The 27649-nt window shown below is 32.3% G+C and overlaps 1 protein-coding gene across 1 annotated transcript; it reads right to left on the reverse strand.

Annotated features, from left to right (window-relative positions):
• Positions 1-5746: 5746 nt before the first annotated feature.
• LOC134718678 (quinone oxidoreductase-like) lies at positions 5747-27391 on the reverse strand. The gene is made up of 9 exons (XM_063581335.1): positions 27281-27391; positions 24859-24979; positions 23808-23960; positions 22950-23113; positions 22059-22110; positions 12157-12306; positions 8593-8694; positions 7743-7838; positions 5747-6002 (listed from the first exon to the last, which is right to left on the reverse strand). The coding sequence occupies exons 2-9, from the start codon at positions 24976-24978 to the stop codon at positions 5841-5843; spliced, it is 999 nt and encodes a 332-aa protein (XP_063437405.1). The 5' UTR covers position 24979; positions 27281-27391; the 3' UTR covers positions 5747-5840.
• Between the last annotated feature and the right edge of the window lie 258 nt (positions 27392-27649).

A 27649-nucleotide genomic window follows, 5' to 3' on the forward strand; every position in this document is an offset into this window, starting at 1 on the left:
TTTTTTTACTATTGATATTTTAAATACAATTAATCAACATCTATACTATAAAAATTTGCGTTCTAATAAACTAAATAGTTTTGTTTCCTGTAATGTATAGAAAGCGAGCCTGTCAAATTCATATTTTAACAAGTTCTTTTTTATTTATTTTTGAACATCATAAACTCCCTATGTAAATTACACCCATTTCCTTTTTTTTTTTTAACTTTTTTTACATTTTCGTATATAGGTAATTTTATTGACACTTGCATGAATAAGATACACACGCCCTTGTCACATGTAAATAAGATAAATATATGATAATAAACAAGTTAAAAAGCAGTATCTGTATATATAATTTTAAAAGACACAACAACAACAAGAAACAAAAAAAGTACATATAAAAACAAACATACACTTAATGTGCTGTACATAGTTATAAAGAAAAAACAAAAAATATCCACAAAATTCTCGTTTATACTCTAATATCATTAGAGGTGTTCCTGTCTATAGGAAGCTAATACAAAGAAGAAGTATAGAAAGTTTACTTAAGTCTAGGGAACATGATTAATAAATATCAGTGTACGGTTTTTATGGCTTTTATCTAGCATTGAAGAACCATTAATAGCCTACTGTTGTTGTCTGCTCTTTGGTCTGATTGTTGTCTCTTTGACATATTCACCAGTTCAATTCTCTGTTTTATTCGTTTATTATGAGTACGCTTTGGTAGATTGATACATACATTGTTTTATAATTATGAGTGCCATCATTCGTTCAAGTGTGATGGCTGCTTAGAGTTGTTTTATCAAAGACAGTGTCTGCGTGTATCCGCATTTTAAAAGGGCGAACGATACAAGGCTGAAAACTATAGATCAATTACACTCACTTGTATTTGTTGTAAATTGAAGGAGCATTTTGTGACGATCAAAATCATTGAGGCAAATCATACGCTACGACCTCCAGCATGGTTTCCCAAAAGCGAGATCATGTGAATCACAACTCTTTCAACTTATACAAGAACTTCATAACAACAACAGCAAAAATATACAAACAGACCCCACAAAATTCTTCTCTACACACTTTAAAACTATGGCATTCAAGATAACATTCTAAAATGGATTCAGGCTTTCTTACCAGACAGTATACAAACAGTGGTTATAGATTGAACAACATCAAATACAGCACCCGTTACATCAGGCGTGCCACAAGGAACTGTCCTTGGGACTATATTCTTTTCAATTCACATTTCCAGAATACCTCGAACACAGGAAATTACGCCTCTTCGCTGATGATAGCATTATATATGTCAACAAGACTGTACAAATTTTCAAACAGATCTTAATGCAGCAGCTAAATGGGAGGCTGATTGACTCGTGGCCTTCCATCCAGGAAAATGCACCATTTTAACCATCACACAGAACAGGAAACTATTCAAACACGATTACATTCTACATAGATATAGGAAGATGTGGTGTGAGTGCCAAGGAGACAACTATCAATCCAAATAACAATATATAACAGTAAACCATTATAGGTTAATGTACTGCCTTCAACACGGAGCCTTAGCTCACACCGAACAACATAACCATATTTTTAGAACCAGTAACATCAGCAAAATATCTCGGCGTAACCTTACAGTCTAACTTAAAATGGAACAATCACTACGGCAACATCATATCAAATGCATATAAATCTCTTGGCTTTCTGAGGCGAAACTTAAACATATCTAACACTTGAAACTTGAATATGCCTGTAGTTTATTGGATCCACACACAGCAGAATATAAAACTAAGCTACAAATGGTACAGAGGCGGGCGGCCCGTTATGTATGTAACGCCCGTTATGTATGTAACAACTACCTCAACACCATAGTGTTACATCCATGTTAAACGAACTCACAGAGCGCCGCCTCAAAACCAGACTTATTGTGTTCTACAAAGTCATCCATGGACTCATCGCAATTTCATCACCTGTCCTCATACAATCAGATACTAGAAGAAGAAAATTACATACTTATACATTTCGGCAAATATTCAACCCAAAAGACAATTAAAAATGGTCATTTTTTTTCCGCAAACAAGCATCTAATGGAACATGGTTCCACAAGTTGTGGTAAAATGTCAAACCATTGAAACCTATAGAGATCATGTAATATTATAGGGGTCTACAATTTACCAGAGAAATATGTTTCTGTTGTATCTATAAAGAACATTGTATATGTTCCTGGCCCAAATCAGGAGCCTATTATTTAGTTGTTGTCATTGGGTGATGTCTGGCAGGTAAGTTGTCGTTCAATTATTGTCATTAAATAAGCCGTTCTTTTCATTTTAATTCATTCACATTTTGTCATGTGATTATCAACGCCAAAATATTAAAACATCCAAAACATAATTTAAACGATGAAGAGCTGATCAATTTAAAAGGACCTAGATTATTTACCGGATTTTTAATCACATAAGCAACACGACGGGTGCCGCATGTGAACCAGGATCTGCTTACCCTTCCGGAGCACCTGAGATCACCCCTAGTTTTTGGTGGGGTTCGTGTTGTTTATTCTTTAGTTTTCTATGTTGTGTCATGTGTCATGTGTACTATTGTTTTTCTGTTTGACTGTCCCTTTGGTATCTTTCGTCCCTCTTTTCTTTTATAGCCAAAACTAGACAAGTAATCAGATTGATATTTTATAGTGCGTCTTTCTATGTTGTGACAAGGACGTATGTTAGTTATTCATCCTTGGTTGTGATGTTACATTATTATTTCAGGTAAGGGTGAAGGTTGGTACCTACGTAAAAACCTGCTGTATTGTTTTCATCTGTCCTTAGTCATGGATCTCGTGTTCAGTGGTTGTCTTTTGTTTATGTGGTTTGTAAATGTTTCTTGTTTCTTGTTTTTTATATAGATTAAAACCTTGGTTTTCCGGTTTGAAGAGTTTTACACCAGTCATTTTTTGGGTCCTTTACAGCTTGGTGTTTGGTGTGAGCCAAGGCTTAGTGTTGAAGACCCTACTTTGACCTTTAAATATATAATGTATAAAATTGAGAATGGAAATGGGGAATGTGTCAAAGATACAACCCGATCATAGTGCAAACAGCAGCTGAAGCCCACCAATGGGTCTTCAATGATGTGAGAAACTCCAGCACCTGGTTTACTTTTACAAATTGTGACATGAATGAAGAGTTGTCTCATTGTCACTTATACAAGAAATTACTAACGTGTTGTTTTCAATATATTATGACTCATCTTCTTATATCTAACAACATAAACGTTGTTTTTCCTGTTTTAATGGTTTTACACTAATCATTTTTTGAACCCTTAACAGTTTGTTCAGTGTAAGAATCCCTATAATGGTTCTACTTTTACAAATTGTGACTTGGATAGAGGGTAATCTCATTGGCACTCAAACCAAATCTTCTAATACTTTTCATATAAAATGTTTTCATCAGGAATATGCAGTCCATGTGGTGCTTGACGCCTATCAGATATCAATTACTCTCATCATCCATTCTTTTTATAGGTTTTATGGTACATATACATTGGCCACTCCAGGGGGAGGAGTTCTAGGGAATGAAATCTCCCCTTTATAGGTCAAAATATGGTCGTCTTACACTCTTTTGGATGATCAATGCACTTGAATGGGGACATATGGTTGGAACCTCCTTTATTCTGGGTTGGGGAACCCCCTTTAAAAATTGGATGGATTAACTTTCAGATCAAATACAAGTCACTAACACTTATTGTTTAACATTATTTATTTAAAATATTATGCTATATAAAAGCCAATATAATTTTAAATCATTGATTTAATCATTAAATTGAATCATTTTGATTTCTTGAATACATTGCATAGATTTTCATGTCATACATTTGAATGTAAATTCAGACAAAATATTCATACATGCATTTGAATGTAAAATCAGACAAAATGTTTGTAGATTTTTTTTAAATTTCATAACACATAGGTTTATGTTATTGCTTCACTATGACTCATGATGTTGACCTTAATTTGATAACACTAATTGTTCTTTAACATAAACTTTATAAGTAAATGTACACACATACCTATTTTTGTTTCAAAACATTGCTGAAATTGTAAAACAATAACACATTTAAAGACCTCGTGATAAAGCTGTCAATAAACATCAATAAAACTTGACTAGAAAATTATAAAATTACCTTTGGTGATGAATTATTGACTCAATATGACATTGCTGCAAGTTTTGTTAATCCAAAATCTATTTTACATATATCCATATAGGTAAATCAATTCCTCCCAAATTAAGTTAAGAAAGGGGGGGGGGGGGTCAGTGAAAAAACTATGTGAATTAAGTTTTTTTTATCTTACTTTGAACTTTCATGTCTTCCCGAAGTATGCTTTTAATTGGTGATGGGACATTTTTCAAAAATGGGTTATCTCCCATTTACTGCAAAATTTCAACAAAAGTTTAGATATGTTCCACAGATTTTGAAAAATGTATTTTACAAATATTTGACTGATCCAGTTATTAAGGGAAATATAAACAGACTTTTATCAAATTATAAATCATTTTCAGTAGCCATCAAAAATGGGATCCACATTTAGATTGTTCAAAAAAGAAAACATTTTATATGAACTACATACAGTATTTGTATACTCAATACAACAGTCTTAAACAAATTTTCCATTACTAGACCTTTTTCAAAGTTGCTTACTTTTAAGCATAAACTTTGGACAAAGGAAATTAACACTGTATTCTGTTTGTCTTACCTATAATATGACAATGTTACATCAAATATCTCATAACAATTATAAAAATTAACAATTTGTTTCAAAAATATATATCACAAACTTAATATTTTATCATAAAAATGTTTAGGCCTTTATTCATTTACTTAGTTTGTAGTTCATAGGGGTACAATACATGCAATATGCATGGTAGAAATAGAAATGAATTTAACTTAATAATTCAAGGAATAAAAATATTTTTTTAACTTAAAAGATGCATTTTTTATTTTGTTTTAAAAAGAATGATGACAACCCTCAATTAAGAATTTCAAGAGTTGGATCTTTTAATTCAAAAAACTTCTTACCAAAACTATTTATAGGCTCTTATTTGTTAAAAATAACTCTTCAACTGATTCCAGTCTTATACATTCTTTGATAATACATTTATAGGCTTAACGCATTTTAGAAAAAAGTTTTATGCAGCAAAGCTAGAGCTTTGTTCAAATAATTACATTAGATGTATGTTTCATTATAATACGTTATTCTGATTGGCTAATTGCAAATCACATGTTATTCCGTAAGCAGTTGCATGAGACAATAACATTTCATTCATGATGACACGAGGTCCCACAATAAAGTGCACAGGTGAATTTAAAAATTTAACTTCATGAAAATCGTGTTTTATAATCCTAGTTAAAAAATGTAAATGCTTCTTTTTGTAAATTTATAGGGTTGTAAAAGCATTCACCGTGCGTACATTTTTAGAATGAAGCGCTTCCATGCTTCATACAAAATGTACTTCGGTCAACGCTTTTACACCCCAATAAATTTACAAAAAGAAGCATTCAATTCTTAAATAAAATTTGTAACATGTTGTTTTCATTTCTTACTGCGATTGTCAAACACAGGAGACACATATGCAAGATTAATTATTGCAATAGCAGTTATTGTTAAAACAAATAATGATTTTGAAATTAAAATATGAATTTTTACTTCAGTTAAACATATCCTCTTGCAATCATCCCTGAATTCACAGTAAAACTGATCATATCTTACAAAATCAAATATTGCATATTAGTTTAATCACATTGTATTTTAAACATAAAAAGCTTCTAGCCTGAATCACATGTTCATGAATATAAAACACAAATTGTCCTAATTAGAGTTTAATGACTAGTTTCCCCTGGGTACCAGTGTTATTTATAACATCATTATGAGCTGTAGCTGACTGGTTTAAACTGTATTCCTTTCCTATATGTGGTTTAACCCAGCCGTTCTGCATACCAGTTTGTATGCTAGCATTCATCTCCTTCCAATCATCCTGTTAAAGTACAAATAAAATATATGTGTTAGTGAGAATTAAATACATCAACACAATATACCATATAGCGGGTTATTTACGCACAGTGCAAACTTTCGCTTATTTTCGCAGATAAAACAAAATCGCTAAGATAATTTCTGCCAATTTGAAACGGCACATGCAAAGGTACTGATAAAAGTGCTAAATTGGCCAAAATAATAACCACCAAAATATTTCGTTTATCCTATTCAATGAAAATTGCAAAATTTTAAACCCACGAAAAATGTTACCCACTATAAATATATACATTGTCAGAAAACATAAAATCTATTTGTATGAACTTTAAAACAAGAAAAAAAATAGGAGATAAAGGTAAAACAAGGTCTGTGAAGAGGACCCCTATCAATTTTCTTTTCTATTTGTATTAATAGTTTTTGAAGGCCTCATGGAAGATTAACATGTCATTGTTAAATGAGTCTTCCCCTTGTTAAATGGAGAATTTTATTATTATTATAATTTATCGTATCAACAGGAAGTTGGTTCTGACATCTCATTGCTTGTACTAAACAACTGTAGAAATTTGTGAAGAAAAGTTTCAAAAGTTGAAAATTACAGATTATAAACAAACAGTTTGTAGAAGGAGTCTTACTGATTTTATATGACCAATATCTGGTTGGACATATGTTGATGCATGCATTTAATTGAAATAATATAGGGTTATTGCATGAGTATTGGGGAATATTGTCCCGAGTAGAAATTTATATTGCACGAGCTTGCAATATATGAACTACGAGGGACAACATTCCCCGATATTCATGCAAAAACCCTTTTATTGTATAGCAATATTATATTTTAAAGTAAAAACGGGTTTAAACTAAGATTTTGTCGTTGATGACGTCATGAATTTTGAAGATTTATTGCACTAGTGCAAATGTGGAATTTATTGCACGCTAACGTTTGGTTACTTTCTGTGGGAAATATTATATTGCTATGCAATGACAGGTTTTATCGCTATTTTACAATATTCTCCTTTGGTCTCACTGTCTGATAATTTCCTTTCTCAGCACATTAGAGTGATATGAAAAATTATTGCTAGAAACTATTAAGCGCACATTTGCCTTTGTTAATGTCATAGGTAAAATAGTGATAAAGAGATAATCACTGGTCACCTCAACTGGATTGCTTTTCTCACTTTTGTCGTACCAGCTCATATTAGAAAATCAATCTCATTAAGGTGATCAACAATAATCTATAGTTCTAAAGCATAACTAATTTTAATGAAGAAAAAATTGTGACACAAATTCCCTGTTCAATGACTATACTAAAACTTCCAAATATTGCCAAACAGGAAGGAGTTACATGCGGATGATTAAATTTTTATTACTCATTACAACTGCACAAAATTAAGCTGCATAAGAAAATGAATTAGTCTCTTCTGTACCTTCGACAACTCAACATTTTGATACAGAAAGAATATTAAATCATTCCCATGAATAGGAGCCAAGATAGTTTGATTAAAGTTTCCCTAGTACAATTAGTGTTTTAGGCAAAACAGGAAGTTCAAGTTCAGGTGAATACAGATCTGTTCTCAAAATAATGCTTGCCTGCTACAACTCGACATACAGATTAAATTAAAAAAAATACCTACCTTCTATAGAATATCAGAAAAAAATGACAAGTTTTACACAGACAGACAGACGACCGACCGACTGACTGACAGACAGACAGACAGACAACAGGACAGAATAACAGAATACTTACTGGTGTTGAGTTCATCAAAACGATTCCTGTTACTATACATTCTTTGGCCATAGTTAATCTGGGATTTATTTCTATAGTGCCTCTATTTCCAACAATCTGATGGAGAAAAGCTGATTCAAACATGGAATACAAATAAGAGCTTGCAAATTGTACTAAATACTGTAAATTCAGTAATTATTGAGTGCATTTATTAATGCGATTTTGTCATTTTAGACTTAAATGCAACTTTCATTATTACAATTTTGAGAAAAATCCTGTTTCATTCATATGAAATATTTCAAAATGGGAGTTTAAATTATTGCGTTTACAATTCTGTCACATTTTTTGCAAAAATAAAAACCAAGCAATAATTTCTGAATTTACAGTATATGTTTTGAAAACAGTGTAATTTGTATTAATACTCTGATTTGGGAACATATAAAGTATTAAGTTGAAACAAATTTGTCATAGTAATATAAAGGCAAATAGTTGAGAAATTGCTCATATTGTATGAGTCAAACAATATTTAACAGTTTTACCATTTAAATGAATGTACTACCATTGTATTGCTATATAACCTATGGAAAGGGAATAGTCACTATTCAGTTTTGGTGCCCTTAATAGCTTGCTGTTTGGCGTGAACGATGGCTCAATGTTGAAGACTGAACTTTGACCTATAATGGTTTACTTTTACAAATTGTGACTTGGATAGAGAGTTGTCTTATTGGCACTGATACCACAAATGTTATTATATATCTATAAACCAATTTTACATGTTTTAAAGGAAAATAGCTTACTATGGGTTAGGGTTTTGCTCATTGTTGAAGGTTGACCTTCATGAGTTGCCTTCTACATCATACTTTTTACTTACTACAATTCTTCCTTTCTTCTTGATCATATTTAAATCTTTGTCTAAGTTTACATTGGCTAACATTTCTATAATCAAGTCAGGACCTTCACCTTTTGTAGCATCCTGAAAGTGGAAGGTATCAGTAACAACACTATATATCATGTACAGTGTAACCTGCCTAATCTGACACCTAAGTCAGGACCTTCACCTTTTGTAGCATCCTGAAAGTGGAAGGTATCAGTAACAACAATATATATCATGTACAGTGTAACCTGCCTAATCTAACACCTAAGTCAGGACCTTCACCTTTTGTAGCATCCTGAAAGTGAAAGGTATCAGTAACAACACTATATATCATGTACAGTGTAACCTGCCTAATCTGACACCTAAGTCAGGACCTTCACCTTTTGTAGCATCCTGAAAGTGGAAGGTATCAGTAACAACACTATATATCATGTACAGTGTAACCTGCCTAATCTAACACCTAAGTCAGGACCTTCACCTTTTGTAGCATCCTGAAAGTGATAGGTATCAGTAACAACACTATATATCATGTTCAGTGTAACCTGCCTAATCTAACACCTAAGTCAGGACCTTCACCTTTTGTAGCATCCTGAAAGTGATAGGTATCAGTAACAACACTATATATCATGTTCAGTGTAACCTGCCTAATCTAACACCTAAGTCAGGACCTTCACCTTTTGTAGCATCCTAAAAGTGGAAGGTATCAGTAACAACACTATATATCATGTACAGTGTAACCTGCCTAATCTGACACCTTAGTCAGGACCTTTACCTTTTGTAGCATCCTGAAAGTGGAAGGTATCAGTAACAACACTATATATCATGTACAGTGTAACCTGCCTAATCTAACACCTAAGTCAGGACCTTCACCTTTTGTAGCATCCTGAAAGTGGAAGGTATCAGTAACAACACTATATATCATGTACAGTGTAACCTGCCTAATCTGACACCTAAGTCAGGACCTTCACCTTTTGTAGCATCCTGAAAGTGATAGGTATCAGTAACAACACTATATATCATGTACAGTGTAACCTGCCTAATCTGACACCTGAGTCAGGACCTTCACCTTTTGTAGCATCCTGAAAGTGATAGGTATCAGTAACAACACTATATATCATGTACAGTGTAACCTGCCTAATCTAACACCTAAGTCAGGACCTTCACCTTTTGTAGCATCCTGAAAGTGGAAGGTATCAGTAACAACACTATATATCATGTACAGTGTAACCTGCCTAATCTAACACCTAAGTCAGGACCTTCACCTTTTGTAGCATCCTGAAAGTGATAGGTATCAGTAACAACACTATATATCATGTACAGTGTAACCTGCCTAATCTGACACCTAAGTCAGGACCTTCACCTTTTGTAGCATCCTGAAAGTGATAGGTATCAGTAACAACACTATATATCATGTACAGTGTAACCTGCCTAATCTGACACCTAAGTCAGGACCTTCACCTTTTGTAGCATCCTGAAAGTGGAAGGTATCAGTAACAACACTATATATCATGTACAGTGTAACCTGCCTAATCTGACACCTAAGTCAGGACCTTCACCTTTTGTAGCATCCTGAAAGTGATAGGTATCAGTAACAACACTATATATCATGTACAGTGTAACCTGCCTAATCTAACACCTAAGTCAGGACCTTCACCTTTTGTAGCATCCTGAAAGTGGAAGGTATCAGTAACAACACTATATATCATGTACAGTGTAACCTGCCTAATCTGACACCTGAGTCAGGACCTTCACCTTTTGTAGCATCCTGAAAGTGATAGGTATCAGTAACAACACTATATATCATGTACAGTGTAACCTGCCTAATCTAACACCTAAGTCAGGACCTTCACCTTTTGTAGCATCCTGAAAGTGGAAGGTATCAGTAACAACACTATATATCATGTACAGTGTAACCTGCCTAATCTGACACCTAAGTCAGGACCTTCACCTTTTGTAGCATCCTGAAAGTGGAAGGTATCAGTAACAACACTATATATCATGTACAGTGTAACCTGCCTAATCTGACACCTAAGTCAGGACCTTCACCTTTTGTAGCATCCTGAAAGTGGAAGGTATCAGTAACAACACTATATATCATGTACAGTGTAACCTGCCTAATCTGACACCTAAGTCAGGACCTTCACCTTTTGTAGCATCCTGAAAGTGATAGGTATCAGTAACAACACTATATATCATGTACAGTGTAACCTGCCTAATCTGACACCTAAGTCAGGACCTTCACCTTTTGTAGCATCCTGAAAGTGATAGGTATCAGTAACAACACTATATATCATGTACAGTGTAACCTGCCTAATCTAACACCTAAGTCAGGACCTTCACCTTTTGTAGCATCCTGAAAGTGATAGGTATCAGTAACAACACTATATATCATGTACAGTGTAACCTGCCTAATCTAACACCTAAGTCAGGACCTTCACCTTTTGTAGCATCCTGAAAGTGGAAGGTATCAGTAACAACACTATATATCATGTACAGTGTAACCTGCCTAATCTGACACCTAAGTCAGAACCTTCACCTTTTGTAGCATCCTGAAAGTGATAGGTATCAGTAACAACACTATATATCATGTTCAGTGTAACCTGCCTAATCTAACACCTAAGTCAGGACCTTCACCTTTTGTAGCATCCTGAAAGTGGAAGGTATCAGTAACAACACTATATATCATGTACAGTGTAACCTGCCTAATCTAACACCTAAGTCAGGACCTTCACCTTTTGTAGCATCCTGAAAGTGGAAGGTATCAGTAACAACACTATATATCATGTACAGTGTAACCTGCCTAATCTAACACCTAAGTCAGGACCTTCACCTTTTGTAGCATCCTGAAAGTGATAGGTATCAGTAACAACACTATATATCATGTACAGTGTAACCTGCCTAATCTAACACCTAAGTCAGGACCTTCACCTTTTGTAGCATCCTGAAAGTGGAAGGTATCAGTAACAACACTATATATCATGTACAGTGTAACCTGCCTAATCTGACACCTAAGTCAGGACCTTCACCTTTTGTAGCATCCTGAAAGTGATAGGTATCAGTAACAACACTATATATCATGTTCAGTGTAACCTGCCTAATCTAACACCTAAGTCAGGACCTTCACCTTTTGTAGCATCCTGAAAGTGAAAGGTATCAGTAACAACACTATATATCATGTACAGTGTAACCTGCCTAATCTGACACCTAAGTCAGGACCTTCACCTTTTGTAGCATCCTGAAAGTGGAAGGTATCAGTAACAACACTATATATCATGTACAGTGTAACCTGCCTAATCTGACAGGTACAGAAAGTTGCAGTTAATTGGGAAAATCCATCTAACAAACTAGACATGGAATGTGACTTTTTTAAGTTGAAAAACACTACTTTAATGCATTCAGTCTATTAACAAAATGCCAAGTCATAAAATTTTCAAAGGCCCTATGACAAACTTTAGTTGCTTATTTTTTTTTCGGTTATTTGTTTTATGGTGGAGCATGTTCTCATTTGCAATCATAACACATCTTCTTACTTTTATATTATATTACATCTTTATCATTTACCATTATCTGCTGTGTGTAGTTATCAGATCTGTGATTAAATATAAAATCACATCCATTCTCTTCCACTATGTCCATTCCAGCCTTTGATCCTGCCGTTCCTATAACTGTCAAACCTAAATTCTTGGCTAACTGAACACAAGCTAATCCTACCTGAAAACAAGGCAAAAAAAGATAATTGTATGCATAAATGTATAAAATATTACATGTATTATATCCAATGCAAAAAAAGACTAACTGAAACTATAAACTTACAAAACATCTGTCAGTGGCAGATCCAACAGTGAAAGTGGGGGGTTATTCAACTTGGAAGACCCCCTTTTTTGGGATGACCAATGCTTTAGAATTGGGACATATAGTAGGAAGATGGCGGGATCCGCCTCTTTCTGTAGTGTAATTATCTTACTTATATAAACCATAGTACTGTAATAAAAATATTCATTGGACCGATGGTTGGACATACAGACAGAGGTAAATTAGTTGACCCTCACTTGATATAGCAGGGTTGTAAAAAAATAGAAAATTATAGGCAAAATAAATAAAGAATAGAGAAAAAGGTCTAAAAAATCAAAGAATACAAATTTGAGAGACCCCCTAATCCAGACCCTCATTACAGAGTATTAAATATATCAATAATCATTGAATTAAATAAAATTTTGCTTGATTCTAATCAAAAACATCAGCTATGTACATCTATTGTCCTTTACAATATATGGTTAATTAATTTTTGGCTAGCAAACCACTACATTGTAAATACTTTTGTCATGGAATATTAAGCCTCCAACCTACAGAACAAATAAAACATGAAAAAATCTTCATTCTGCCATAATTAACTTTTCACATCTTCATTACATTTAGGTTAATGAGGTTTTATAAGTTTAATGTTGACAGGGTCTACTGAAAGTAGAACCATACAATTTTCCCATACTTTGCAGTTTCAGAGTTAAGAGAGCTGTGGTGTTGTGGTTAGTGCATGGGACTTCAATCACAAAGGTTCCTGCTTTGATTCCCGTTCCCTGATGAAAATTTCAGGGACTGAATTTTGGTCTCTCCCTGACTCTATTTGCAAGTATGGTCTTCAAGAAATGATGAGTATAAATGGTTAACTCGTGTTAAAAGAGAGCCAATATATCTCTTGGGCAGAAAAGACACCCTTGTATATTTTGAATAAGAGCAGGCTAATGCCACTACAAGGCAGCACTCGCGCCTGTAAAGTGGAAAAGGATTAATAAAAGTTCCCAATCCACTATAAGGCAGCACTCACACCCGCAAAGTGGAAAAGGATTAATAAAATTTCCCAATCCACTATAAATAAATATGTTTAAACTAGTTTCAGAGTTTAGTGTGACATTCATTTTTAAGGGCCAGTTGAACCTCCCCTCTTGGTTTGGGATTTTCTTGCTGTGTCAAAAACCCGTTGGTGGACTTCAGCTGTTTTCTGCTTTTTGTTGGGGTTGTGGTATCTTTGAAACATAATTCCTGTTTTTATTCTCAATTCTATATTCAACTTTTTCAAAAACATAACAAACAGAATAGGTCTCCAAGCTTATCTTTAAACCAAAAATTTGACAGAGTGTATTGATTATTCATGAAAAAAGCACTTTGTTTGAATGGCTTTTATTGTGCTTTTAGAAAGTAAAAAAAATTAGGCCACCCTGTACTTTCATGGTCAACATAAACATTTTCTTGCTACACACCAAAATTTGTAAATTTAATGTATATTTTTTTTTATAAAACTTAAATAACTGAATTTTGGGTATATCCCCTGATATAACTCAGTTATACAATTTTGAATTGAGAATATTTTCTTTTGCTATCAAAAACTACCCTGACCAAAAATTTTAACATGAAGCAGGACAGACTGACAAATGGATGGACAAACAAAGGAACAGATGGACTTAAGGATGCACAGACCAAAAAATTAATGCCCAAGTGGGGCATAAAAATTGTTAGAATTGTTAAAAAAACTTAATTTTTCTCTTCAAAATTTAATTTTATATAAAGTTCCCTAGGTTTACAAATACTGTTTGAAGTTAAAGCAAATGCACTTTTAAAATTATAATCTTTATTACGTCAACAGTTATTTCCTCTATATTTCATTAATTATTTAATTGAAGCTGGTTTTAAACATCCTATATACATAATTTCTATTTATGTAATAATCCATGCTCATGCAGTCAGACATGAATAACAACAATGTTCTAACGCAAATGAACTGTTAATAAAATTAATTACATCTAATGGTCATGTTTAATGATACAATTCTTTCTCTTTATTAAAATCATCAGCGATTCATGCTTCTATCCTTGACTATTTATTTTGCATGTTATTGCAATATGAAGATGAAGGCATTGTATGTTTTTTTTAATTGTGTGATTAACGTAAAAGTGTACTTTAGCTACAGTTAATGCTTCAATACATTCATGCTATGTTGACATTAGACGGAGTTCACGGCTTACAATGGTTTGTTTGTACTTTGTACTTATTTATTGAGTTAAGCCTTTTAATTTACAACTGATTTCTACAGGTTTTTCATATGTTGTGCTGTAACACCACTGTACCAGGTTTGGGTAGGGTTTAGAGATAACATGCATGTTGTTCTTAAATATTTCTTTACTTAATGAAGATTATTACAACAAGATTGATTGATTAACGCCACTTTCAGAACTATCTTTAATAATAGTTTTAAAATCTAAATATTTTTTTGATAATTTTGCCTCTTTAAGTGTTAGTTTAACAATGCCACATGAAGTGGTTTTCATCTTCAATTTTAAATTGCATTCATACTATACAAAATCTTTTATAAGAAAAACTTTTATCATAATTTCCTCTTCTGATTTTGAGATTATAACAAAATAAAGCAAAATAAATTACCAATTTTTTTGTGGCTGACGTGTTTTACTGGATTAACCTCCATTGTGAACCTTTAATCTAAAATGCTAAATATTTGAAAAGCCAGAGATTTAAGAATATGCTTCAACTTTTATAACAAGCTGTATGACCCAAAGAGACCTAAGGGGGTTGAACATAACACTATACAGGGAGATAACTCTGTAAAAATCAGCTGAACTTTTTAATCTATTGTGAAGGAAACATTGAGCTTCTCATTAATCAAAATTAATGTTTGTCAAACCGTATATGCAATAAAATTTTCTTTTAAAGGGCCACTAGCTACGAGATATATAAAAAATCTAAAGTTTGATTTTTTTCTGTTCAATCAATAATGAAAGTGAAATAGTGAAATAACAATTTGCTTTTTGCAGCCAAAAAGGTTCAATTTTGAAAAATTACGCTAAGAAACATTGAATATTAGTTATTTACTTGCAAGTGAATGAGTCGACCTTTTTAAATTCGTATTCATGTGAACTTGAATTCAACCCCTAGCTAGAAATTGACAACGCATGCATTGCACATGTACTGGTTATTTAAATAAAAAGAATGTCAACAATGGAAGTGAAACTACGATTAATCGTTTGATTACTGATTCTACATATATATTATCTACCCCATGCTCTGTAAGTTTATCTTAGACTAGTACTTTTGATACTTTTGGATGAATGTTTTACATTGTTATAAATCAAATATGAAAATTTAAGTCAAATCGGTGACCATGAATTTGACAGCTAGTGCCCCTTTAAAGTGCATGGTTTATTTTTTTTTTTAATTTTTACATTTTTTTCAAAAGGTTGATTAAAGTAGGTAAATATATTTCAAAATTTTATGAAAAATTTTAACTAAGTCAAGGTATTTCATGTATTTGGTACCACCTAAAAAGAATAGACATATTCATCTAAGCTCAAAAAGGGAGTTGAAACTAAATAGTTTACTAATAATTTCTTTATGATAATCTTACGACAGGGAATTTGGAAAAAAAATGTTATAAATCATTTCAGTACATTTCAGCACCGACTATTGAGATGATGACACATCCTCTAGGGCTAACAGTTCACCATTCCTCAGGTACCAACCCAGTGTAGATAAATTCAATGCATCTGAAGCCTTTATTTTAACCCTCTTTTTACAGTGAAACAGGGGGTCACTTGTGTGCACTTAAATCAATTCATGCTTTTTCAAGTTATTTTAATTATCAGATTGTTTTTTTTAAATAAGAAAGCAATTGAAAATCAGATGAAAATGAAAGGTTAAAACATTATCTTGACAATAAACATTTAATTAAACACCCCAGGATGTGAAACAGCGATCTATCATCCCCTATTTTATAACCAATTGTATGTTTCCAATGCTGGTATTGCATAGTTGATTGACGAGGGTTGAGCAGTCACTTGTACCTCAATAGAAAATTATACTTTTCCAATCAAAGTTTTCATTACAAAAAATAAATAGACTTTCATTACACGTATTGAGCAGCTGATTATAATTATCATCTACTGGAGAAGGCTGCCGTAAAATTTTATTGAATTATTTTTTTTAGAATTCAAAAATTAAAGAAAAGTTTCAATTAGGTGGAAGGATATTATACATTGTACTTTTTAAAGCACAGATTTTAAATCAATTGAGGAATTTCAGAGGTGATGATTATATAGAGACAGTGAGTGTTACAAGCAATGAAGATATCATCTGTGTTTTGAAGGATATAGAATATAAATGAAAAATGTCATTTGTTAAATATTTTTTACTTCTAGAATTTGGACTAATATTTCTTTGGAATAATGAAATTCATGGTAAGTTATAATTTCTTAATATTAACTTTTTTAATGTAGAGTATATTATAATTAACACTTTTTTTCATCAAAAAAAGGTGGAACCATCATATAAATAAACATTAGCCCAAAGTCCCAAAAAAAAATGAAAGAAAAACTTTCAGATTTCAAAATATGATTGACATAAAGTTTTTATTTCTTTTTGAACTTGTTGGAGATGAAAAATTAGATAAAAAAAAACCTCTAGACATCATTGAGAAAGGAGCCATCTCTGTGGGCCCCACTGTGCATAATGGGTTGTAAAAAAAATTGTATATATCTTTACCAAAGGACATAGGTAACGTCAACTGCAACCTGTTTTGACCTTGACCTCTGACCTAGGAAGTAGTTCATACATTATGACACACCCTCTGGTGTTGTTAAATATACATGTCAATTGTATAAAGTATGAAATCATAACTGTTCTCAAGATAGAGTGGACAAGATCTTTACCATAGAACATGGGGTCAACTGATGTTTTTGACCTTGACCTTTGGCCTAGGTAGTTTTACAACCATTATGACACCATCTATGGTGTTGGTTGATACACATGTCAGAATTATTTGTGGGATGGAAATTTTAATAGATTTTGTGGGCAAAGGTGAAGCACAAATCTAAATGTTCAACAATGTCTTGTATGCAGACTTTGGCAAAACCCTGAAATACAATTTCAAGAAATACAATTTTTCCTCAATCCATGAAAATTAGTTCCCACAAAACAATTAATATATCCACAGTATAAGTATTAATGGCGGCACATTTAGCTTATTTAAATATATGTAAAAATAAACTCAGGTGTCATTTTAAAAATCAAACAATTGATCCTTTCCCCATGTAAACTATTATCTTCAACCAAAGCAATTGTTTACAAATAAAATTCAAAGATTCACAACTCAAAAATATTTTATGCAAAGATGACATCTTTTTATTTGTCCTATAAAACTGCAAAATTCTAATTTTGATAAGCTGATACACTGCAGGAATATACTACAACACATAGAATTAAGATATTTCACTGTAAAATAGAATGTAAGATTGTTGATCTTGCATTTTCCAGTTATCAGATTCTATTTATTGGTTAAATTCTGGGCAATCCTTCTTATAAAGAGTCTTCTAACAACTTTGGCAATATTTTACTTAAGTTTTTGTCTATTATTCAATGTGTCTGTCTAACTTGAATAGTTTTCAAGATAAAAGTAAAAAAAAATAAAAAAAAATAGGCAAAAATCATCATTGAAGAGCAAGAACTAAAATAAGAAGTTGACTTATGACAATTTCAGCCATGTTGAATTGTTGAAGATCTTGTTTTGCAGATCAATTTAGCTCTAAAAACATTTCCTTCTATCTGCAAGTTTTCATGATATGCAAAAATGGAGAGAAAAAAAATCATGTAAAAAAAATTTCTTAATTTAGATTTGCAAAATGTCTTAATGCTAAATGGGTATTTTTTTGTTGACACATGCTTTCTATGTTCCCTGATTTGATATCCTGATTTGTTATCCAAATTTGCACACAAGTCATAGTTAATAATGTAAAATGGTATTTTGTTGAATTCTTGAAAATCAAGGCTACCTTAATACCGACAAAATCTACAAAAATTGAAACTCAACAAGTATATATAAAGGCCAAATAAAATAGTACTCATTGTGTGATCCCAGTTACATCCAAAGGTTAGGGAAGGTAAAGGAGGATTTTTTTTAACTTATGTTGGTTTTTTTTGGAAAATGACGCAGTCATTGTTCCATTACTGCCGACCTGAACTTCATTACATTTCTCTGCCTACCGCGTTTGGTTTCGTATTTACTATTTTCCATACAAACTGGAATCTGCTTGTGTTATCATTATGCATGATCATTGTGTAGTAATCAGCCAGGAACCAGTTTACACTCGGTTTCATATTTAAGGTGTCCCAGAAAAAAATTAACATAGCCTTGCGGTCATAGAAAGGTGTTCCAGAATAAAATTTAAAAAGCCTTGCCAGACGTAATAATTATTTGGACTACTCATATATATATATCATTACAAATACACCAAAAAAGTCATTTAGTTGAGAAAAATAAATATTTACAAAATGTACATGAACACCCAAAAATGTGAAAGTTATTATTTAACTCTTTTTGCTTAAATACTGAAAAAAATTCTGGCAATCCCTTTCATATTTTTACTCTTTTTGCTTAAAATAATGTTAAAAATATATATTTAACATGGGTGATGAAATGACTATATCAGGAGTCGATTTTAACCAGGTGCTGATTTGTCCAGGTGCCAATTTAACTAGGTGCCGGTTTGACTAGAGTTCTTTGACAAATGCTTGAAATAATCTGAGTTTCATTAGACCTTTGATAACAGTAACAAAAAGATTATTTACTTAATATTTTGTGGGAGAAGGGGGTTCAGACTATGTGGTATCAGGTCTGTTTGCGCCCAATACATTTTCGCACCCTACACGTTCGCACATTCGCACCCAAGGTCCGTTCGCACTCTACTCATTCGCGCCCAATTTTAATTCAAATTCAAGTTGAATAATTGGAAAATCATGGTTGTTGTTTTAAATTGCTTTGGTGTAAATACTGAATGTATTTATAGCTTGGTATGAGTAAAACATTGAAGATTTTAAAGGAAAAACACAAAAGATAATTGTTTTTAACAGCTTGGTCCCTTTGATCTGAAACAACGAAACAATATAACATAGAAACCAAAATATGGCAATCCACTTATATAACCAAAACATGATAAAATTTATTCAACACACAAAAAAATACATAGTCAGAATCTCACTTCATTTTGAAACAAGTCAATGAAACAAAGTTATAGCAATACATTTACCAAAACATGATTAAGACTTATTCAACACAAAATAAAACATTGACAAAATACCACTTTATTAAGAAAGGATTATTATTATTTTTAACAATACGCTATCCAAAACATGATTAAGATTTATTCAACACAAAAAAAAATGCTGTCTCACTTTATTTTGAGACAATGACAACAATTATACTTATAAGAAAACACTTGCTTACAGAGTTATTAAACACAAAACCAATTAAGATTGGGTGCGAACATGTAGGGTGTGAAAGTGAAAGGGGTGAACATGAGTGGGCGCAAACATTGAATGGAAGCAAAAGGACCTGGATTCAGACTATGTACCAGTGAGAAATATACAAGCCTTTCTACGGTATTTATTTGTACAATTCAGGTAGTCTTGACCTATTCATTTGTCTTAAAAAACATCCAGTTGTCACCTTCACTTCACACACACACACACATACGAATATCAATTATATGCTTACGATACATGTTGCAATGTTAAACTAATTACAGTATGTGAAAATCAAGACTTGCATAAAAACTATCCCAATATTAGAGACAGTGGCGTCATTTTTCTTCAGAGCTTTCAGCTCTTTGATTAATTGATAAAATTGAGAAAGGTAATTGGGAAATGGTCAAAGCCACAACAACCCAACCATAGAGCCGACAACATTCTATATTGGAGCAACATTCTGACTTTAACAGTGCTTAACAAAAAATGACAAAAAAAATCTTTATGTTAGGCTATTATTAAGACTAAAACTAAAAACTATGGTAGATACACACATATTTTCATTTGGCCTAATGTATTTGCTGTTAACACTTTTTCAATTGCAGGTTCTACAATAAAAGAAGTATATTACAAGAAAAAGGTTCCAGTATCCACCCTATGGACATCAAAGAAAATTTCGTCCTGGCAAGTCAAACAGATCACATTTATGGACTGTATATACATATGTATGGGCTATGATGACTGTAATGCGGTAGTCTATCGTACTTTAAGTGACCAGACAACAATCTGTTTGCCGCTAAAATACACGTCCAACCCAGCAAATGCATTTTCACCTCTTTCAACAGATGCAGTATATACTGTTACAAGTAGAATTACCTAATTCATTAAATATATAATTCTTAACATCTTGAGGTTTTAATTTTCTTTCAAAGTTGTACTTGAATATTTAACTCAACCCCTCAAATACTTAACTTCAAGGCCATAAAAAAGGATAGATATGTTTGCCCTAACCCTACCTACCCAGAAAATAGCTGCCTGCTCAAAATCTTTTTTATATTGCCATGAAATGATTTTTTTTTAATCAGATATGCATGAAGACTAAAAAAAATCTAACACTTCAATTTCTCTTTGACTTAAAAAAAAAAAGTGAAGAAAATGCCTACCTACCTACCCACTGTGTCTACTTTTGGGTAGGGTTTGGGCAAACCAAAATATTTTGAATTGTGGCCCTAGCAAACAACATCTCCATAATTATAAAAATAAGGAGCTGTGATATGATTGCCAATGAGACACCTATTCACCATCAGACAACTATTCACCATCAGACAACTATTCACCACACCATCAGACAACTATTCACCATCAGACAACTATTCACCGTGAGACAACTATTCACCATCAGACAACTATTCACCATCAGACAACTATTCACCATCAGACAACTATACACCCTAGTTCAAATGAAGTGGATGTGAGCAATTATAACTAACCATAACCAATAACAAAAATCCATATGGTATAGACGACTATAAAAGGTCAGACAATAAAAAAATGAAACAATTCAAACGAGAAAACCCAGCTAATGAAGAAGTGCATAGACACTGATCTTTACTGACAAGGATTACAATTTTTACCACCTAAATAATTAGCACAAATGAAATAGACAATAATACTGACAAACAAATAAACAAACAAACAAACACTTATTTCTTATACTGTGGATTCATTTATTTTTGTGGGTACCAATTTTCGTTGATTGATGAAAACTTGCATATTTGTGTATATTTGAATTCATTGTTTTGGCAAAATCTGCAATTATTTCTTTAGAAAATCTGTATTTTGTTGAATATTTAAATTCGTGGTTCCCCTATACACATGAAATCCACGAAAAATTGGTATCCAACAAATAATAATGAATCCACAGTATAATTACATTCTATGTTCTGTTAATTCAGAAATTATTGCTTGGTTTTTATTATTGCGAAAAATGCAACTGAGTTGTAAACGCAATAATTTAAACTCGCATTTTGAAATGTTTTATATGAATTAAACAGAATTTTTCTAAATATTGTAATAAGTAAAATCGCATTTAAGTCTAAAATGACAAACTAACAATAATAAATGCACGCAATAATTTCTAAATTTACAGTAATATAACTTACTGCACCACTAGCTCCATGTACTAAAATAGTTTCTCCTGCTCTCGCTTTACCTCTGAAATAAAAAATAAAATTGCTCTCAATTGTCTAGAAATATATGTGCCATGTATATAGATACGTAAGTCATATAGGCAACATACAAGTTCAATCAAAAGAAATGTATATGCCATTGGGTAATAAATGTCCATTGCCTGATATGATGTCTAAAAAAAAATTCCAAAACTTGAAAATTGGTATTTGCTTCTCATTTGTTAGAATGCATCTAGTACAAAGCAGAACTCATAACCATATCAGATAAGATCAGATAAAAATATGTTTTTGCCTAGTCTATTTTGCATGAAATCTGATGACAATGGACATGCAACATAGACCTATCATCTAGGTTGTATCTAGGTTGTGTCTTCTGTACTATTATTTGTCTGTTTGTCTTTTTATTTTTAGCCCTGGTGTTTATTCTCGATCTATGAGTTTGACTCTCACTCTGGTATTTTCGTCCCTCTTCTATTCATGACTTCACCTTAGCACAGCGTAAGTTATATTCATATCTGCATATTTTAAGGAGTTCAGTATAATACAACTGGTACCCTATATACTGTATGATGAGGAACAACATATAAAAATGGACATATAGGCTGTATATTGCAAAATAGCTTATGAAGTAACTGTGGCCCTATAGTCTCTATAAGGAATTAAAGCTTGGCTCTTCAGGCTGTATAAAGAATAGCTTACAATATAACTGTTGCCATATAGGCTGTATAAGGAATAGCTTATGATATAACTGTGGCCCTATAAGCTGTATAAATAATAGCTTACGATATAACTGTCGCCATATAAGCTGTATAAATAGCTTACAATATAACTGTGGCCCTATAGGCTGTATAAAGAATAGCTTACGATATAACTGTGGCCCTATAAGCTGTATAATAAGGAACACCAAGTGCAGCCCCTTGTTCAAATGTTAAGTTATCATCCAGAGGTTGTGTAAACTGTTCCTCTGTAAGACAAAACTGGGCATAACCTCCTGTAACTGTTCTCATAGAAAATACTCTATCTCCTTCCTAAATTAATGAAAATGTTTAAATACAAATTTTATAATTATAGTATCAAACAAACACAGTAATTGTGATACATGTATTTCATAATTTTATGCCCTGAAGATTGTTTGTTTTGTTTCTTTGAGAATTTGATGACGAAGACCCATCTATATACATGATATATTTCAAATAGTTTCTCTTTAATCTATTCAGAATTGTTTTCAGTTATAAATCCATTTACAGATTGACATACTAAATGTACACCTATCTTGGTATCTTGGTTATGACTTTATTTTGACCTCATGTATGTTATCTTTGACTTATTTTTGTGGTTGGGTTGCTGTTTCATGTAGTTGACTCATTGACAATACACCACATTTCCTTTTTACAAAGACAACTGTGATCACAGTCATTTTCATAACATATACTGAAGAATTCACATATGTGTAGATTATAACTAGAAACAGACTTTTTATAGCTTGTTGTTTGGTGTGAGCCAAGGCTCCGTGTTGAAAGTCGTACATTGACCTATAATGGTTTACCTTTTTTTTTCTTTTTTTTTTTAAATTGATATTTGGATGGAGGGTTGTCTCATTGGCACTCACACCACATCTTCCTATATCTATTTTATTATAGTGAATCTCCTTTATAATGTTAGTAGTGTCACACACCTAACTTTTTTGTTGTTGGGCCTGAGTGGTAAATAAAACAAACTTACCTTTAAAGTTGTGACATTTTTCCCCACATTCTCTACTATACCAGCGACATCATTCCCTGGTGTATAAGGTAGGGCAGGTTTTACAGCATATGTTCCACTTCTGATATAGGTATCCACAGGGTTAATACCAGCTGCATATACCTTTACAAGAACCTGTGTAATAATCATGATAATGAACAATTTTATCTATGGAACAAATTTTCACAAAACTTGAAATGAAAAGTATTAGTTATTTTTTTTTATTTACATCCTCTCTGAAACTACTTGATTAATTTTACCAAATGATGTATATATAATTAGTTCAGCACAAATAATTCTGATTTGCTCAAGTAAAAAACATGACCACCAGATTCAATTTTTTATTCATTGGTTTATGCATGTTAATTTAGTATGACTTTTAACCAGTCTTAGGCCAAAATGTTTTTTGGAGAAAGTTGATATATAAAGTTGTCCCTTGTTCCATTCATTTTACATTGTTTTTAGTGATTTGTTCTATAGGACTCTTGGAAAACTGTTTCAATAGAAGAAAAATGTGTCTGAGAACATGAATGTTTTGTAATTCTAAAAGTTTAAAAGGGACATAACTCTAAAAGGTAAATAACTTAATGCCCAAATCTTAACTCTGTCTGCATCTTGTGGTTCTTAGCCTTGTGTATAAGTTTCATAATACATGAATAAATCAAACTTAAAAGTCAGAGTGAGAAACAACAAAAATTATAATTTCTAAAGCTATAAAGGGATAAACTCTTAAAAGTGACTCACTGCAAAAATTCAAATTCTGTTTGCAAGTTTGAGTACTTCTAAGCTTTGTGTATGAGTTTCCTTAAATTTGAATGAAGTCAATTCCCAAACTCTAAAATGGTAAGTAATTCACTGCCTAAATTCAAACTCTGTTTGCAAGTTCTTCTAAGCTTTGTGTAGAACAAAATATCGAGAGGGACCATAAGACCGTCAAGAGGCATAAAAACAGTTTATACAGACATATTTTAACATTGCTTTGTGTGTGTTTCTAATTTTAATATATATTTGAACCTGTATATTTGGTACAAACCTGATTATCTTGAGGTTTTGGTATTGGTACATTTTCTTCTACTTTTAACACTTCTGGACCTCCAAACTGAGCTACCCGCACTGCCTTCATAATATTACTAATTAGACGACTACTTTTCATACTGAAATAGAAAGTTAATATCATGGTTCAAATTTTTGTTTTGTATGTCTTCCCTGATTAAATAATGGCTGCAGATGTAATGTGGCACAGACTCCTAAGGAAAGCTTATGATCTGATTCTATTTAATATCTTAGGAGTATGGCTTAACTATACATGTCATATTAGATGTGGACTCTGCATTCAGGGATTGCCATGATTAATGTCAAGAGTAATGGATTGCTTTAAGAATTTTTTGTTATACTCTGATTTGATTTTTTTTGGGGATGTTCATGTAATCAATAACCGTTCAATTTTGGACTAACCCAGCTTTTCTCACTATACAAAAAATTCTGATAACAATCTTTCAATTGCATGCTGTGAAACAATAAAAAAGAAAATGAACTAAAATTATCATGGTTACCAGGCTATGATGACTAAGTTACCGCTATATATTCATAGCATATATTAGAACTTTACAAAACCAATAAATACAGATCGTTATTAAATATTTTGTTGACAGATGTTTTCAGCTAATTTTCAATTTATATAGAGAATCCAAGATGTGTGCAAAAAAACTATTGAAATATGGGTTTTTCTAAAGTAAGATAGAGTAGAAACACAGAAACCAATTGCAACAGTTACCATAATGATTGGATCATTGTCATTATGCATCACACTTTGCACCTATTTTACTGCCTTAGTAATCAATCAATTTCATTAAGGGCATACGATACAGTTACAGGGGAGGTAATGACGTTGCTAACGTAAAATGTTATTTTCGCGACGTCAAACTGTGACATATCCGGAAAAGATGCATTTTCGACTGATTTTTATCATTCAAACTGATTAAATTTGAAAACAAGTTCATGGACCCCTATTCTTCAAAACGGCAATTTGTTTCATTTTCGGGGAGATTATGTGACCTAAATTTTATAAAACTGTAAATAGAGGGATTTTTTTTAATTTTGATAAATATGCAGTAAAAATTGATGTTTTTTCATCAATTTATGGACATTTGATAAATATGAGTTATTTCTGAATAAAAAATTGCGTATTGTTTAGGATACTTATAAAATACAGAAATTATCGATTATTTAACAAAAAAAGTAATGTCTTTCTTTCGAAAAAGAAATTACGGCCACAAATCTGAATTTTGAGCAAATCTACAAAATTTCGACCTCATTTTACTCAAAAAGTAGCACATGAAGGTATATTTTTTTATTACATATTTGATTAAATCAGGTAAAAAATAGCCTATATGCAAATTTTCATGAACTTGTAAATACAGGATCAAAACTGTATTGTATGCCCTTAAAGAGTTAATTCTCCTTTTCCTATCTACATGATCCAGAAACAGTAAAATTATGAATTTATCATAATTCTAACAACCAAGAATCATTACTCTGGAATGGAAAAGTGGAAATGATGAAAGTCAAGCTTGATTTGTGGACAAAAACATAATATATATAGATATAAGAAGAAGTACGGCAAATTCTGGCAAGAATTGTACATAGTTGAGCACTCACAATGTAGTTTTCCATTTAAAAAACTTTTCCGAGTGGCATACCTCTTTTTAAAAGAATTAAAAGGCACTGATTTTCAAAGTTGTCAAAGACATATTGCTGATACATGTATATCAACAGGTAAACCTCTGATATTAGTTTCACAAAAATTTGGCAAGAATTGTACCCGCATGAGACAGTACATTGTACAAGACTGGAAAGATAGGCAGACAGATGGACAACCAGTATTTTTATGTCCAGTGCAACATGATGCCAAAATATATGTCATTTGCTAAGGCGTCAAAGAAAAAAAATATAATAGCCTTTCAAGATGTCATAATTATTTGGACTACACTTCCATGCATTCTCAATTTTACTCCCTGAATACGACACTGACACTGATATTAAAAACCAAATTAGTAATAATCAGTGGCAGATCGAGGACAAAGGGTTAAGGTGTGGGATATCATGGCTGGAAATCCCCTTTTTTTTTTGCATGGGGACAAATGATAAGACCCCCCCACCCTCTTTCTTAATTATCCTAGATCCACCCTTGATCATTGCTAGTATATTATACATATTAACCTGGTAAGCTAAACTAGAGCTTGTAATTGGGATCATATGTCTCTGGAATATAAGGTCACACTTTTCAAAAAGGTTACCTTAAATTTCTACAGGTCATTAATTAGAACAAAGTTGTAAACCAATACGGCAATAGACCATACATCTTGTGTCGATAACTTTTCGATGACAATTTTACTATTAATTATCTTATAATTAAACAAACGTGTAGAATATACTAAATCCTACAATATACAAACCAATATGTGTTTTAAAAACAGCTTCAACCTAACTTCTGTTTTCAAGCAGCACGTGTTTACATTTATATGGAAAACATCCGGTGTGACGAGAGTGCACTATTTTATCAAGCCGGTGCAATCTCATATCTTCCGGGTAATCAAGTATTACAGCTAATTTTGTTGTGTTTTTTTTTTTTGTGTTTTTTTACTACTAGAATAGCGATGAATATTCGTGCACAATGACACAAAAAACTATTATGTTTTATTGATAATTAAAAATAGGATTTTCAGTGGAGACATCATTCATGTAATCAGTAGTGTGTCATCCTTGAGATCACCAGAATATAAATTGGCTTGCGATAGACAATCGAAAGTAAATTCACAAATATA

Source organism: Mytilus trossulus, chromosome 5 (assembly GCF_036588685.1).
Source record: "Mytilus trossulus isolate FHL-02 chromosome 5, PNRI_Mtr1.1.1.hap1, whole genome shotgun sequence".
In the NCBI taxonomy this organism is placed as follows: Eukaryota; Metazoa; Mollusca; class Bivalvia; order Mytilida; family Mytilidae; genus Mytilus; species Mytilus trossulus.

Excerpts from the sequence above, each read along its gene's own strand:
- LOC134718678 (XM_063581335.1), bottom strand. The coding sequence starts at position 24,978 with ATGAAAAGTAGTCGTCTAATTAGTAATATTATGAAGGCAGTGCGGGTA. Across the intron at positions 8,695-12,156 it reads ACTACACACAGCAGATAATG|GATGCTACAAAAGGTGAAGG; the intron begins GTAAATGATAAA and ends TTCCACTTTCAG. Across the intron at positions 7,839-8,592 it reads AGAAGAAAGGAAGAATTGTA|ATTGTTGGAAATAGAGGCAC; the intron begins GTAAGTAAAAAG and ends TTTCTCCATCAG.